This window comes from Phallusia mammillata, chromosome 2 (assembly GCF_965637545.1).
Source record: "Phallusia mammillata chromosome 2, kaPhaMamm4.hap1.1, whole genome shotgun sequence".
In the NCBI taxonomy this organism is placed as follows: domain Eukaryota; kingdom Metazoa; phylum Chordata; class Ascidiacea; order Phlebobranchia; family Ascidiidae; genus Phallusia; species Phallusia mammillata.
The window spans coordinates 20,398,721-20,415,611 of NC_137253.1; the positions used below are offsets into that span (position 1 = coordinate 20,398,721).

Here is a 16,891-nt window from a genome sequence, read left to right on the forward strand (position 1 = left end):
CCATTAATCGAAACTTCCAGGAAGGATGTTGACAATTTAACCAAGTAATACACAAGACAGCTTACGCGCGACTTGTCAACCTGGCATTTAACCGTTCTCCAACAGCCTAAAATCGCGGGAACGTAGACGAAACGTGCCCCCCTCTCTCATTATCACTTAACGAACTTAATATCATTGTGTAGTCGATCGCCACAGTGGTTTTCAGGTTTGCCTTCATTTTTGATATTTGGGTGTGGCGGCGCCAACAGACCGTCGTTTTCGCGTTTAAATGTGGTAAGCGTGCTAAACGACATCAAAGAAATAAGCACTAATTAAAATTGTTGGTAGTGTCTTATGCTGTTACTGTGTCATTATTGACGATAAACGATGAAAGAAGTTGAAATATTTGCTTCGAGATTGGTTTACTTGTAGAAACATTCAAAAAACTCACAAAAAACGTTTTCTCAATATGCGACAAGTTTCAAAAAATCTGTTCGCAGTTCTTGAACTCGAATGTAGGTGCTACGAATGTCACCATTATAAACCAAAAATATATTACCAACCAAATAAACGTGTAAAAGTTTTGTCAGCATAATTTTTGCTCTTATTGTCGCATAAAACCATACTTTACATTATCCGGGAAAATTGTTGTTTTTGCAACGGCAGCAAAACGTTTTTTACAAGTTTTGTAGCGTCAAAGTAGATGGGGCATGCACGTATGATGTTTTCCCAATCGACCACACGGTGATCAGCAACCTGGAACAATAAACGTTCCAAAGTAATTTGCTCAGACATTTTTTGTAGTGGTCTTGTCCCAACAGGAAACACATTCGACATAAATTTAGCTTGTGCCAGTATCCTGCATGAACAGGAATGCGAGTCTTTAAACGTGATTTTACCATCTTTTGAGTGATATGATCCTGACACGAGCCGCACCACACTACTTCTTCTTTTCGGCCTAATTGCTGGCAGACCGGGCGCTGACTTATAAAAGCCGTGGCCCGAACCCAAGCGGCACATCATTGAGCTCAACTTCCTCCGTACGTCGACCACCAAGGATCACTGGCTGATCAGTTGGCAGAGTTTAGCTTGGAACGACGCGGCTTTTATATTGTTTTGTCGGTCAGTAAAGGCTATGTTTTTACTACGTGTTGTTAGCAGTCGCAGTTTGAGTTTTGAATTGTTAACATTGTATACGGATAAGCCGCAAATTGCCTGACACGCGTGAAACCGCGATATTGGCCGAGGGGAATTTAAAAAATCGATATAAATGTCAAGAATAAATATGCTTGCTATTTTTGTTTGCTAAAGCGCTGAACTTTTGTATCGAATGCATAGTTTTAGATTTAGGTATTGGTTTCAGATCTCGACTCCTGATGCGCCGCATTTAAGTGTCATGTTGATACAAATATGATTGACCGATTAGTCGGTTTGTGGTTTCATAAAACGGATGTAAACGTATTCTATTACAAACAGATACTAAGATGCGATATTTAATGATGATATTTTTGTTGTGTAGGTAAATCGGGAGATCATCACACCTGAAATGAGATACTTTGTGGTGTTGATCGTAGCAGCGATGCTGTGCTGCGACACTCTTGCTGTAAAACCTCATTGCAATCAGCCAGATAAGGAAAGACAAAAATGCGGATGGCTTGGAATCAGTAAAGGAGAATGCATATCAGAGTAATTTAAAATCTTGCCTATGATAATTAGCTCAAGCTTTACAAAATACTAAACAATTTTTCGATTTTCAGAGGTTGCTGTTATGACCCAAAACCCCGAGGTTATGTTCCAAGATGTTATCATGGTAAGTCTTGGGCATTTGCTTCAAATGTAATAAATATGCATCAACAAACATTTACATTACAGGACGAACTGTCGATTCTTACCTAACTGGTAGCCAAATTAGAGGCCACAAACCCGTTTCTGGGTCGCATGTACCGACTACCGTCGCAACAGACACAAGTTATCACCCAAAAGATAGGAATCCTCACAAACTCAGCCTGCTTGCCTTGGTTCAAATGAAACGAGACAACGTCCCTCAGAGCATCATCAACAGCTTGTTGGCAGACAGTACGTAGAGTCGAATGCAATTACATGTAATTTCAATGCTTGCTATGGCGGTAACGTACACGTTGACACTCCCGTTGCATTTGCTGCTGTGGGAACTGTACTTTGATGGGTGCCTATTACTTGTCAACTTAGTTGCAAATCATGTTACTTTTCGACACAATTTATAATTTCAACAAAAATAATAATATCACCGTGTTTGGGAAATAAACCGTACGTATTATATTAATTAGTATTTTACAATAAATTGCACACATGTTATTGTTAAAATGACATTTACTGCAAATTTTCTCTTGTTCTCTGACTGAAGAGCTCCAATGTTGTAAGTAAAACTTTACTATTTTAGGACTGGTTCTAAAACATTTTTCGTTCGTAGCTATTCCTGGTGGAGAAATATTTTATGCTCTCCAAGATGGAAAACTTGACCATCACGAATTGCTTGATTTGATGAAAGGTAAAGACTAAACAAATCTGAAAATGAGTTTGATCAATAGCTTTATTGCTTATTTTATTAACAGGACATGCTTCCTTGGAGTGGAATGAATTGGTGAAGTTTTACCTGACAGGAAAAGACGCCAAGGATATTTTGTACAGCCGACTGGCTAAATCATACGGTGAGCTTTCAGTTTTATGATCGTTTGGGGATTAAAGATTCTAGGTCACTTACGTCCAACAAACGGGAAAAAATACCACGGTTCTTCAGAAAAATAACACAAGCTTAACCGTTCAAAACGTTATTTCATTTTGCAATGGCTTGCTAAAATAAACCACCAGAATTTTTTACAAAACTCTTTAAATTACGGCTTTACAAAGCTCTCTAATGTATTACATTGCATGAAGTCAATCAACTAATGTCCACAATTTTACAGGCATTGACTCAACGGTGGTGAAACTGCTGATGACCGACAACAACGACCCAGTAATAAAGCATTACGTAGCAGTTTTGTCATGTAAGTATATGCATAAAGTAGCTGTAGCTAAACAATGCAATATCTATATACGTGTTACTTTTTCAGCCCAAGGACAACTTAATCCGCTTTCCAAATTTGTTTTCCATTCTATCACGTCGGGTGAGGGTCTGACAAAACAGGGCATGACCGATTTCGTTGTGGAGCAAATTTTCCAACACGGTAAATAGCCTCGATATTGTTGAGATTATGCCTGTTTCACTACTGTTAAAATGTTTCAACACTTTTGTTGATGATCAACAGAGAATCGATTTACTGTTGAAGCTTACAAAGCATTGCTGGCTGGTAATAAGGCAAAAGCTATTCAATGGGCTTTCATTTCTTCTCGCCAAAAATACGCTCGTAAGTATATCCACTTCGGTTGTTTAGCCTGTTTAGGCATTTTTGTTTTAACGTTTGTTAAACTATGGTCCTTATTTCGCAGCTCTAAAGAAGTATTATCCAAAGAATGAAGCAATTTTCGCCTACTTTGTGGAAAATCAGATCAATCATCCCGGCAAGATTACGCCATCGATGATCTTGTCACTGGCTTTAAACAATTCTATAAAAGCCCTAAACCCTTCAAAGTCTTTTACCGAACTGTTTGGAATCAAAGCCTTTGGTAATTCTACAGCAAAATCCGTAGTTGTTTGTTTTCTGAAACCGTGCTTCAAATTCACATTTGTAAATACTGCTTTATGTTACACTGAATGATTAGTAATTAGCCCAGTTACTGTGTCGTTTTTTCTAGCAAATACAATTACAATTTATCTCACTTGTTCCCTCATATCATCGCAGATTACGTTTGTGCGGCTCATACCTCAGACTTGCGTTTGACGTGTGAAGCGGTCGCACACAACCCGTATCCGTCCTCATTGGATTGTATTCTCGCTGGATGTTGCTTACGGGAGTCGGACATCCCAGGCCGGAGACCAGTTTGTTACGAAAACGTCATTGGTCGTATCGGTAGGTCATTTATCGGCAAACCTGAATTTCTTTGGTATATTTATTGCAGTAAGCGCTTTGTTTTATGTTCGCCCAAATGCTTAAGTTAGTGGTTCTCAACTCGTTTCTGGCCATGGACCACCGGCCCAGTAAAAATAATATCATGGACCACTTCGTTTTTGAGCAAGATTAAAGTACGCATACAAAACAACCATTTGGACTTGAAACATAATTCTTTAAGACCGATTTTCAAGAAGTGAGATACATTTATTAACATCTAGCATTTTGATACTCTTTCAACATGTAATATGTAATCATCTCTAGTTTATTACTAAATTTAGTGGACGTCTTGTGGACCACCAAAAAAGGCTTCATGGACCACTAGTGGTCCATGGACCACCAGTTGAGAACCACTGCTGTAAGTGTTCACTTGAACTGTAGTTAGCAGCCAATCTTTATTGTTGACAGGTGTTGGAATCGCCGAAAAGTTCTGGGATGAAGACTTTCTCATAGCAAATTTGTTTGATGGAGATCTTCCCACCCTCGAACAATTCTTCCCAGACGGCATTCCATGTAAGACTAATTTCTGCAAGGCCAATGTGGTTCATATTCTAAAAAACTGTTATAATTTTATTGATGTATTCAATCCTGTTTGCGTTTTATTAAAATGCTTCACGTTTGCAGGGATTCCTAGCAACGAGCTTCCTTCCCAATACACAAGCTACCTTCGACGTGACCCTAATCAGCCCGATTGGTTTACGTCCCTTACGAAAGATGGCTTTAATCTTTATCCCAACCCGACACTGATGGTAAGCTTCGTTTAAATATGACAGCGGTGGAAACTTAATCGCATAAAATTTCTTTTCAACCAAAAACATTTTGTCCACAGCCAAATACACGACCAAGCAAATTCCGACCTGGTTTTGTCTGGAAACCACACGGTGCAACACCATTCCCATACCCAACGGAGCTTCCCGGTGGTTAGTTATACTTTACGTCTTTTATATTTGTTCGTTGACATTCTAGACATTGATATTTTAAAAACAAATTCAGCTTTCACTGCAAAGAAAAAAATATTTTTTTTCACAAAGGCAGCATTCTTTTTGTTGTAGGCGGACTTCATTTGCCAACTGACGAACCTGGTGTTATTGGTGGAGAACACGTAGATGAAGACGCAGATCCTCCAAGTAGGTTTCGAAATTTTATACTGTGCCTAAAGAACACACTGCCAAATAAGTAAACATTAATGTGTGTATTTTCAAGTTGTGCAAGCGCTTTCTTCGCAAGTTTTCTCTTCCTGTCGTGGAGTGAAACCTGAAGATCGGTTTGAGTGTATGCCAAACCACGAAGCACTCAGCGATGGCGGTGAAATACTCTGCACAAGTTTGGACTGTTGCTATGATCCTGATTATAAGGACATTTCCGGAGTGACTGTGTGCTTCAGAAAAGCGTCATATGGTAATTATGATTTTGTTCCTGAGATACTTTCTTTTCTACCTTTAAAATGTATTTAGAATTCTAACTTTATTAAAGTTTAGCGATGGCCTGGTTAAAATTTTGTGTGCAATATTTATTCTAACCCATTTACTCTACAGGACAATGCTATCTTGTGGACCCTGATGAAAGAATTGATTGCGGCACACCAGGTAATATGCAAACTTTGTTTTGTGAATGATTTTAGCATAAATTTTAAACCTGAATCCTTTCGAAAGGCATAAGCAAAGATAAATGTTTGGAAAACCCAAGATGTTGTTGGGACAGCACCATAGATCCAGACAAACATAGACACCCAGTTCCATGGTGTTACTTCAAAAAACGTGAGTATTTGTCTTAATAGTTTAACCGAAATGTGCTTGTGTGCAGTGTTTTTTTAAGGTGTTAAAAAGGTGTTTTTAAAACGGTCCCCCAAATTTCTACAGCGGTTTCCCAAAATTTGCCAGTAGCCTAATAAATAATTCGTTTAAGCAAATATGGCTATTTTTTGGTATTTAAATGAAACACTTGCGGTCTCTTAAAACTACTTAGCGGTCACCCAAACCAAACCTTAAAAAAACCCTGCTTGTGTGTATAATGCTTATATGCTGTTTTATACAGAGTCATATGTGACAGACCAGGAGAGGTGTACGAGGGTTGGTAATGATGACAGAGTCGGATGTTTCCCTTACGCTTTGGGAGGTAAGAACTTACCTTTAATTGCCAACGAACATCAAAATATCTTAAATACCCAATAGATGTTTCAGGTTACTTAGCGAACTTTACTTTAAAACATTCCAACAAATTGCAACCAACCATATTAGATATTTAGGAAAGAGCTTATTAGTAACTAATCATATGCCATTGCAGCTTGACTACATTGCGCATGTTTATCATACAAAAATGATTTATCTGTTGTTTTAGTTTATAATTGTGAAATTCATATTTTTATGTAGTTTAAACCTAATGATTGATTTTGTTTTTTTAGCTTATTACAACAACGCAGTCTCGAAAGAAGTATGTGAGAAAGAAGGATGTTGTTACGAGAAAGTTCACGTCTCATACTTCGACAGAACTTTATTTGGTAAAACTCAACCCCCGACATGTTACAAGAAAAAAGGTCAGAGTTGCAAAGCATATTTTTGTTTTTGAATGTTCCGATTTTTTGCAATGCACTTTTTTGTAGATATTGTCATCGCCCCAGTCGATCCGAAGCCCACAGATCCACCTGCACCTTCAGTTGACCGTAAGAGCTCCTTTTGAATTTGCATGTTGTTTATGTTAGCACGTACCAAACAAACTAATACAATTATTTTAATATTTTGTGCAAATATAGCAAAAAATGTTTTTTAAAAAAGGATTGTATCTAACACGTACTGTTTGTTATAAAACATTGCAACTTAATGTCATAAAATGAACGTTTTAATAAATATGTTTTTTGTCGTTCATCAGCTCCTCCCACTCCAGTGTGCAAAGACAGAACTGAACTTGATCCCTATGAGCGTGAAGATTGTGGAAACTACAACTATTTCTTGTGCGTCCACTGGCATGAATGCTGTTACTCTCCGGAGTTCGTTTTGCCTGGCGCACCCTGGTGTTATCAGCGAGGTAAGAGACAAACTCTTTTGCTTTTCGCTTGATATTCCTATTTATTTTGAATAAGATTTAGCCCAAAGGTATAGTGTTACAATCTACGGAGATTACTGTACAAGTACGAATCTAAAGTTTTGCTTGATTATAAACTATATGTAAGGCGATGACGGTGAAAACTGGTAAAAGGTAAGGTGACGTTGCATTTACGTATGGCACAACATTAAAAAAGTGTTAAAGATTACATGCAGAGCATTTCAACCGAAAAGAGTAACCTTCAAGGCCTAATGTTATTATTTTTGTCTTGTTTCAGCTTAAATGTGACTTTGACTTTGATTCAACACGCGCGCCTTTCACCAAACATCGGTTGAAGAGAACAGAACCAAAACTTCTTTGTTCATTTTGTAAAACTTACCACATGAGATGTGCCGAGTTGATTGGTAGAAACACAAAATTTCTGATTTCCTGCACACTTTTACATAATCTCCTCGATATTTTTATAATCGCCTTTTGTCTGTGAACTTATCAAATTATGCGCGCTCTTTTATACTTTAAATATTTTATCTTTATTTTTTGACACTTGCATATTTTACACTAACGCCGACCTTTTGTACGTTCATTTTTGAAGGTCAATTTAACATAAGACGCGATCGTGCAGTATTTTCTAGACGATTTATAGGGGTGCGTTGCGATCCGACTTATTGAACGGATGAATATTTTATTTTTCTTGGTGAACATTTAGTGGAAAATGGCATTTTCTTTTGATACATCTTTCGCAATAATCTAGAGCTGAAAAATCAATAAAGCACTGTTTTGTCAACTTTTGTCAGACATTTCTGTGTAGGAGCACAAAATAGCAGCAGTTTGTGCCGGGCCAATGTGGTTTGTGTTCTCAATTACACTTTAAACAAAAAGAATATAGAATCATTAGATTAGATAATGTGTTGAAACATGTGTACATTTTTTCATTCTCACTCTTATCAATGCCATCGATCCATTTTAGCAGCTGTTAATCATGCGTTCTTAGCAAACTAATACAGGTTCATTGCACTACTGTTCCTGGTATTGACAAAGACAGGAATTTCCACACAATTGTCAAAGGCCCTTTCGTCAGCCATCTCTAATAAATAATGCATGGGGCTTAGAATTTAGGGACAAGTCGCTGTATCCGAACAAGCCAAGAAGAATGTGAATTAGAAGTTTTATGTAGTGTACGACTGAGCAATACCAGTAAGGTTTTTTAACAGCGAGATAAAAACAACAACAAATTGATTACACCTGAGGCAGAACTGGTAATCATCTGCGACGAACGAACAATTGAATGAGTAGAGATAAGCGGCTTTGCGTTCCGTAATCCCGACCCTATTCATTTTGCATGAACAATTAGTGAAAAGATGGATGTGAATGCAATAATGCGCAACACAGGATTACCGTTTGAGAAAAGTGTTTACATTTTTGTTCTTCAGTCATGTTTTTTATGATTTAAATGTAGACAAACATCAAGGATACAAGTGATTCAAGAGCTACAAGACTCCACTTTTCAGTCAGATGCGTTTTATTTCAAAAGCTTTGCAATGTCAGTTACAACGTTTAGATAAAAACGGTTGGAAAAATGTCGTAAAGCTTATAGAATGTACAGTTGTAGTTCTTAAAGGGACAATAATTATTAACCAAGCCACAGAAGCCTGGATGTATTAAATCGATTGTTAGCAAACTCTAAAATTTATGTGACCGCCAACAGTTTTCTCACAGTTTGTAACCTATTTCATTTTTTCAGAAAAACACGATTTCAGAAAGCCAAGTCAGACCATGCAAAAAACCTAGCTTTACTTTTGTAACTTTCTTAACCTTAAAATATGTTTTCCGGTGGTCTACTCTCGCGTAACATAGCATCAAACAGAAACAGGATTAAAAAGAGGTTAGAAGCAAAGAGGAAAAGAGATAAGGCTCAAAATCCGGTGCTTGTGAATTGGTCGGACAAGCCAGGACATGAGGTAAACTTCATAGGGACACACAAATACGACAAATACCACAAAATCGTCTTTAACAAAATTTAGACATTTCACGTTTTCTCAACTAATTATTTAAACTTAAACCTCAAACCAATTAGGTGCCTGTCAAAACAAACTATAATCAGTAATGACTATTTATATTAGTAGCATTTAAGCCGTTAAGGTTTGATCAGCATTGGCGCTTTCTGCTTTACAGAACAAAGCTAATGAACAACCAAGTTACATGTTAGAAGTCCCTGGGCAAATCCGCTTGGTGTCGGTAGGGGGCGGGATGGTGGTGGCTGGAACTTTGATTACAGTGGCAAGTAAGTGAATTATTTTTACCTTAAAAATATAATGCAATGCTTATACAATAATGCATTTGCAACTAACATACTCTTTAAACTTCGTAGTAACTTAGTAGTAGACCTACATTTTATTACGTAAAAGTGATAGTGTAAAATGGAAATTTGAATTAAAAAATTAAAATGTGAATGATTCACCGTAACAGGTGTTCTGTGTACGTGGATTTTAAGATCTGTCTTTTACGGGCCGATTGGAATTGGCATCGGAATTTTTACGGATATCGTATCTATTACGTGGATTTTGGAAGAGCGTAATTCAAGCACAAAAATATTTCACATTCAAGATATTTACACATATTACGCTACATTAAAGAATCCAAAAGAAACGCAATACACTAAAGGCAAGAAAAGGCCATCTTTTATTTATTTTGTTTGATTACTTTACCAACTTAATCTTTAACCTTTCATGGTGTATCGCAATGCAAAAACTGCTTAGACGTTTTTTTTTACTTTAAACTTGCACAGATCCAACAACTGCTGAAATTTCACCGAAAAAGTCTTCAAACATTCAAACTGTTGGAAGCGATACAGGTACGATAAGCAATGTATCAAATCAATTATTGTTGATACAAGCACTTTAGGAACATAACGTGATAATACCGTTCTGTGATAATCATCACGTGGTGACATTTTCAAAAAAATAAAAAATTCCCCAGCGGCTAAATAAATTTAAGTGCATTCCTTACGTGAAAGTCACATTTTTCCTACTTTTGAAAAGTTTGTAGTTTTTTCTCAATCAAATAGGCCTATCTTTGCCACTATACCTTATCTTATAGTAAACCTAAAAAACTATACATACACTTAATGTGACTCAGCTGTGATCACAGTCTGAATATTGTTTTGTGAAGTGAAACCTCCACAAGCGAGGTCTGAATAAAACATTTTTTATTGTTTAGAATATGACAACGACCCCCGCAGTGAGGAAAACAAAACGCTGATCGAAAATTCCAATAACCTGTATACTGTGTCTGGACACGTTGAACTTTAAAATCCAATTGGCCCATATCGACTTTTCAATGAACCTCACGTTTGCTTTTGCTGTAATATTGATTTTGTCGGTGTTTCAGTGTTTCGCCAGTTCACTTGCCCGCGGTGTCTATACTAGCAGTGCGATAATCGAAGATCAGTACGGTAATGAGAATTGAATTGATGTAGTGGGGAAAAACTCAGTTTATGTTGGATAGATGTAGTATAATGAGTGCGTAAACGATTTGGAAGGTACATTTTGCTTGCACGAAAAGCATTGCATGAAATTTGAAACAACGTTGAGACAACTGTACCTATGATTTCGTTTTTTAAACTTTGGATATCTTCAGTTCATAATAAACTTTCAACACCAAAATAAACCTTTGGTAAAATCCATATTTTTTTCTTTTTCAACCAATTGGCTAATGCAGTGGTTCCCAACCTTTCGTGGACCATGGCCCCCTTAAAGTAACTTTTTGGCCTCGTGGCCCCCTTCAAGTTACCATGTTGGACCTGTGGCCCCCTTAAAATGTAGATAGCAATCTCATGTTGGAATGCGGTATTAATTTTGGACTTAAACAGGTCTAATAGGGTAAATGAGCGTGATAAACCTCACTATAAACAATTAGTATGTGATATAGTCGATTAAATTCGGGAAAAAAAGTTAAAGTGAAAATGACTTTTAGTGGCTGTTTCTTGTGAATCTATGCCCGTGGCCCCCCTGGGGGGCCATGGGCCCTGGTTGGGAACCACTAGGCTAATGCATGTTGCAAGTCACAAGTAGCCATGAGAAGTTATTTTTAGGTTTCAAATGTTTTTAAGTCGTGATTTGATCGAATTGAATCGTCAGTAAAGTCTGATGCTGGTTTTGATTGGTTTGTGGACGTGATTCAGTAGTGATAGTCGCATGCAGCTTCTTCCTATCGGCCCGGAAAGTCTTACGTAGGTTTTTTCTACGTCACCAAGTAAATACAAAGTGGGTTTCGATGAGTGCGCGTGATACGACGGGCTGAGGAAAATACCGCGAATAAGAACGTTTTTCGACGCCCTGGTCAAAAAACTTATGAAATACATTGATGGTATAGCTGAAGTAATTTGCCACTCAGGCTTCAACATGTTGCAGAAGTGGATAGAAAAGTCATAATAAACCGGTTGATCAAAAATGCCCAACAAAGGATGCCAAGAATTACACATTATATTCGGTGTATAGCTAGGCAGTTTTTAGCAGTCTTGACATGGAATTTAAAACATTAAACAAACTTTAGTTTAGTCCATGCTGTGTAGAATATGTATCGCATATGCTACTTGGCAGTATAGTTTGACCACAAATTGACCTTGCTAAGAAACGACAGGTTTTACAAACAGTACAGATTTGATTCAGGTTGCCATAATAAACGATTAGGCGCCTACTGTGCGAGTAATATGTGTACACAATATCAGAGATACGGTAACAAAGCCACAGTAATACGAGCCGCGCAAGCCACTCGGGACCCACAGGCGCTGGTAACAATTTGATTTGACGTCATTCACTGCCGATTAACTTGCTTTCGTAGTTCAGGTTGGTCAGTCGGTCGCTTGCCAAGTTGTCCGTCAATCAAAGTTGTGAGGTCATTTTACGTTCTCGCGTTACGTGCCTGGAATTTTGGCGGTAGAATTTTGAACTAGTGTCAGACAACGTTTTAAACAGCATACAATTAGTTTGTTAGTTGAGACTTCATTAACTGAATGCGCCAGGTAAACATACCAAACTTGCATGGCTCAAAAGTGGAAAATTTTAACTGCAGTCCGCAATAAATCTTACTTCATTTTTATCGTGCTAATTACGTGTCAATTTTTGAATAGCGGCAACAGTCAAATCCCATTTTCCTTTTACGCAGGTCGATATTGATTCAAAGCTGTGTGGCCATTAGCGAGATCACAGCTCGCAAACTGTTTTATACGGTAGTATAGCTACAAGGAAAAAGGAAGCAACGTAACTTATTATGCTGTGCACATCTTTAGTCATCTTATTTTCAGGCATCGTACATGTACTTTCATCAGGTATAAATAACATTTTTTAAATTTTAATTATATTTTATGTTTGCTTGATTGAAAATGATTTTGATAGTTGTGCTCACTTTATTCAAAAAAAAGTTGATCATGATGTATACATGATGTATATATCACATATATGTGATCATGTGATATCATAGCGTAAACCTAGTAAATTTATCGCGATGCAATTCTCCATCGTGCTAGAGATGAAATTGATTGTGCTGTCACGGATATTGCGTCCGTTTAAGATAAAGTTTTTGGCTTAAGACTGTAATTTCCATTTAGGGGTTATTGCCCATTGAAACATATCAAACACTTTGCCAGTTGTTTCAATGATCTTAAACAAACGTTTTTTTTTTATGTGTAGATGTGGATAGAAATGTCAGTGTGCCAGAAGGTCTGTTTTCCTACCCAAAGACAATTTCAAAGGTAACAAATATTGCATTTGGCACTTATAGCGCACGTATAAAAAAAACTAAATGAGGACTGATTTTGCACAGGTACCTATCACCTCCGAGCACACAACTCATTGTTTTGTGAGTAATTTAACAACATCGTTAACCAATCGTTCGGTGCTGACAATCAAGAAACGATATTTTGGAGTTGAAACGAGTAAAACACTACGTTTGGACAAAGTGGTACTCAAAAAACGCGACGCGGGCTTGCCTGCAGCGACAAGCCAGCCAACACGAGATGAATTAACGTCGCCTGCGCAAAATATTACAGAGGAAACAACATTCGCTTGGTCTCACACCGCAAACACATCCGCTTCGACGACTGGAAGTAGAATTGCGAGGTTAACCAGCAGCACAGAGGCCAGTACCCAGCCCACCAGCACAGCTGCTGAAATTACAGCCTCCTCGGCGTCTGCGCACGATTTCTCATCGACCAATAGTGCTACTGGAGCGTCAACACACGATGTCTCTACGACAAGAATACCTCATATTCCCCAGCGTTTCGCCGAGCTTTTGCAACTGCGCGATTTGGACCGGGAAACTTACAACAACTTCTTAGTCACCATAAAATGCATGAATAGCCAGAATACACAGGTAAATTTTTATGGATATGGCGAAGAATGAAGTTCCTTAATTATGATTTTTAGGTTTTGTTAATATTTCAGCACACATAAGCAGCTTCACTTTATTTCAAAAAAATGGGTAATATGCACAAGTTCGGTAAAGTTGAATTTGGTTCAACGTATAAATGTGTGCATTTTACCAAGTAATCAAATTTGTGAGCATTTTACCAGACTAAAATTTCATATTTCTGCTCTTTATTGCATCACTTAATGACAAATATTATGTGTAGAGCGAACCAAACATATTGGTTGCTGTGAATGTTGAGGATATAAACGACAACACACCGGTGTTCAACAAATCCTCGCTAAAAGCCACAATACAAGCAGATGTTGGATCACGTTAGTTATATGATACTTATGTATAGACAAGACAAAAATGTTTCTCGCACCCAGTGGTTATTTCTTTAGCGTTTGATTTGAATGCTGTAAATATTGGCTTTTATTGCTAATTGTTTTTATCCCATTCAACAAGCAACTGGTAAAATGTCGGTAATATATTAACGATGGTGTCAAAAATAATACGAACTGCCAAGATTACAAAATACTTGATAATACAACTTGTAGTACCTAACCGCATCGTGACTATTTTCGTAATTTTTTTGAAAAACTAGACATTAATTTTCCGCGGCACACCAAATATAATGTAACAGCACACTACTGTTTTGCGACACAGTGGTTAAAGCATTGAGTTCTACAATAAGCACATTCACTTTGTCACAAATTAAGCTTGTATACTGTTCTTTTGTTTAGAAACAATAATGCAAATCACAGCAACTGATAGGGATATTGGACTCAACGCAAAACTGAGTTTCCGAGGGATTCGAGGAACGCAAAGAAACTGGTGGCCTAACGGGTCCAGACAAGGTGGTTTTTTATTTAAACTGATAGTGTTGTAGTATTACTGCAATCTTACATACCGCTATATACGTTTTCAATCAAAAATGAAAGTGATTGCCGAATACTCGCGAGGCGAAAGTGTGCCAATACCAAATATTTACTTATTATGAAAGACTTTTTTCTTCTTATTTTAGATACTGGTAATATGATGAACAATTTGATATTGGTGGAACCTGCCGGCAGCGTTTATTTGTTTCAACCCGATCTCGTACCAGCAATGTCCTTTACATTTAGTGTCGTTGTAAAAGACAGAGCAGGGTGGTCCACCGGTAAGTAACAAATTGCACATGCATAATTTATTCGACTACCATTCTTTCTTGAAAGCCTCGCTGTGTTTAAGATTTTTTTGTACAGCAATCGACTTTTTCTTGCTTTTTTCTTTGCTTGCGCTTAATCCAAAATACTCTTTTTTACTTGTACGTTTATACTGTGATCATTATATGTTCTACCCTGCAGGCAATAGAGCGACAGCAACTGCGACTATTGAAGTTTGCTGCGCAGAACCAACTGCAGAGCCCCCGTCGGCCCGAGGTATTTTTATACACGATATGCAATATAGTGCCAAGCAAAATTTAGCGTTTTCCGACATTTTTATATTAAATAGAAGAAAAAGAAAAAATATGACCTTCATTATATGAAATTAAAATTATTTGATGATTTAGTCGTTCCCTAATGATTTTACAATGTTGCACACGCACGCAAGAAGCTACAAACATACAAATTATGTGAATGTTTTGCATACAGATTTTCGGAAATTGTCTGTCAAGTAACACGTTGGGCTAACTTCGATATAACAGTGTACAAATTTGTGGTTTTCAAAGGCGTTGATTAATCTGTGTGGTTTTTACAGAGTCGAAGTTAGAATGGTGGATGATAGCAGTTCCCGTGTTGGGAGTTATTGTGTTTTTTGTTATGGCAGTCGCTTTCAAAAAGCTGAGAAATAAACAGAAAAACCGACGATCAGTTTTGGTTATCGACGACGGTAAAATAACTTTGTTTGTCCACATTTCGCAGTACTTAATCAAGCATTTTGCTTTAGAATTCCTTTTGGCAACAGATGGAAGTTCTCCAACGTGATGTAATTTACTTTTTGCATTGCTTACTCGTCCACCAGATGAATACCACAGCACTGCTGTAGGGTCGATTTCTGGATTTAAAAGGTCTTTCAGGAGAAAAATGACAGGGCTATTCTTGCAACTGTTTGTATTACAACGACCAGATCAAAATAACATGTTTTGATTCCCTTCCAAAAGGAATATGAAGTGATAAAAATTGGCTAATCACCGGAATGTCATCATTGACTTGTCTAATTGTTTTGAATAAATAGCTGCAAACAAGTTCATGCGGAACACTTTTCTTTGTTAATGTTGTTTAATTTTGAGTTTTGCTGTAACTGTGATATTTTACTGTCAACTCTTTGCACTTGATTGTGGTTTCAACTTTTAAGCATATTTGTGCACGTGTGCTCTGAAGCGCCATCCACCGATAACATACTGAAATACAACAATCAAATGGTAGAGCTAACGAAAGACGCACATTTAGCTAAAATAGGTAGCGCAAAAAGTGTAATTATAAAAAGGGGGGTTTGGTTGAAAGTAAGTCTTCTACAAATTTACAGAACTATAGGGATATTTAAAGTAGAATATCGAATCCTTTTTTGCCGTTTATATCGGGTAATTGGAACCGATATAACAGTGTGCTCGCGCCGTTGGTAAAAATGTAAACACATGCGTTACGTTTTTTCGTCAACACCCGGTCATTGTACCGATTGTAAAAGACGGCAAGTGACTCGTCGCCGTCTAATCAGCGCTCTACAACGCCATAACGCCAAGTCACGAGTCGCCATAACGACGGTGGTGCATTGGAGGCATATCTAATTTGGGTCATTTTTAACCCCATACAAACATAAAAATGTAGTGAGTTAACGCTGCAAAGTTCATGTTTTGTATTGCAAAATCGCAGGTAGTTTATTGCGAATTGAAATAATTACCCACCCAATGGCCCAACTTTGTTTGCTAGGGTGCCTGTTTTTGCAGTTGTTTTAGGTTGATAAACCTTATATATTTGTACACTGGGAGTCTATGTCAGTCCTCTACCACCAAACCAAGTTACCATAGAATGCTTACAACATAGTTACTCTTACTGAAGGCAATAAAAATCACTAAATAGAATTGTTATAAATAATTTTTAACCTAATGCTAATTCATATGTAAGCTATTGCTGCCAGGCATAGTATCAAGTTTAAAGAGCTCTTCTGGCAAATGTAATTTTATTCCGACGTTTCGACGTCCTAATGCTAATTCTTCTGACTTTGTGGATTTTTAGGCATTTTGTTAAGGAAGTTGTGCAAAGTTTTTTCCCTTTGTTTTATGTGGGTTCTTTTTTTACATTTTAAATAAAAATAGGTTTTATAATGTATCAAACTGGTCTACTTTCGTTGCTGTCAAGATTAATGATTGCACAGCCAAAAATAATATGAGAATTGGATTCGATATTCTAGATTCGAAACAATTATTCTAGAATACCCAGTAATTCTACTTTGAACATCCCTAG

General features: G+C 37.3%; 2 protein-coding genes across 2 annotated transcripts; both read left to right on the top strand.

The window, feature by feature from the left end:
- Positions 1 to 981: 981 nt before the first annotated feature.
- Positions 982 to 7,385, top strand: LOC145214991 (uncharacterized). Its single transcript, XM_080083644.1, has 23 exons — positions 982 to 1,101; positions 1,499 to 1,665; positions 1,737 to 1,789; positions 1,852 to 2,055; positions 2,429 to 2,506; positions 2,571 to 2,666; positions 2,922 to 3,002; positions 3,069 to 3,182; positions 3,264 to 3,362; positions 3,445 to 3,621; positions 3,798 to 3,965; positions 4,413 to 4,517; positions 4,629 to 4,753; positions 4,834 to 4,924; positions 5,057 to 5,131; positions 5,208 to 5,402; positions 5,540 to 5,590; positions 5,657 to 5,761; positions 6,039 to 6,119; positions 6,406 to 6,537; positions 6,604 to 6,663; positions 6,870 to 7,025; positions 7,321 to 7,385. The coding sequence occupies exons 2-23, from the start codon at positions 1,526 to 1,528 to the stop codon at positions 7,323 to 7,325; spliced, it is 2,391 nt and encodes a 796-aa protein (XP_079939770.1). The 5' UTR covers positions 982 to 1,101; positions 1,499 to 1,525; the 3' UTR covers positions 7,326 to 7,385.
- Positions 7,386 to 10,363: 2,978 nt separating this feature from the next.
- LOC145214566 (uncharacterized) lies at positions 10,364 to 15,855 on the top strand. Its single transcript, XM_080083120.1, has 10 exons — positions 10,364 to 10,750; positions 11,086 to 12,369; positions 12,731 to 12,792; positions 12,864 to 13,412; positions 13,672 to 13,780; positions 14,192 to 14,305; positions 14,473 to 14,607; positions 14,795 to 14,869; positions 15,189 to 15,320; positions 15,378 to 15,855. The coding sequence occupies exons 2-10, from the start codon at positions 12,312 to 12,314 to the stop codon at positions 15,413 to 15,415; spliced, it is 1,272 nt and encodes a 423-aa protein (XP_079939246.1). The 5' UTR covers positions 10,364 to 10,750; positions 11,086 to 12,311; the 3' UTR covers positions 15,416 to 15,855.
- The last annotated feature ends 1,036 nt before the right edge of the window (positions 15,856 to 16,891 follow it).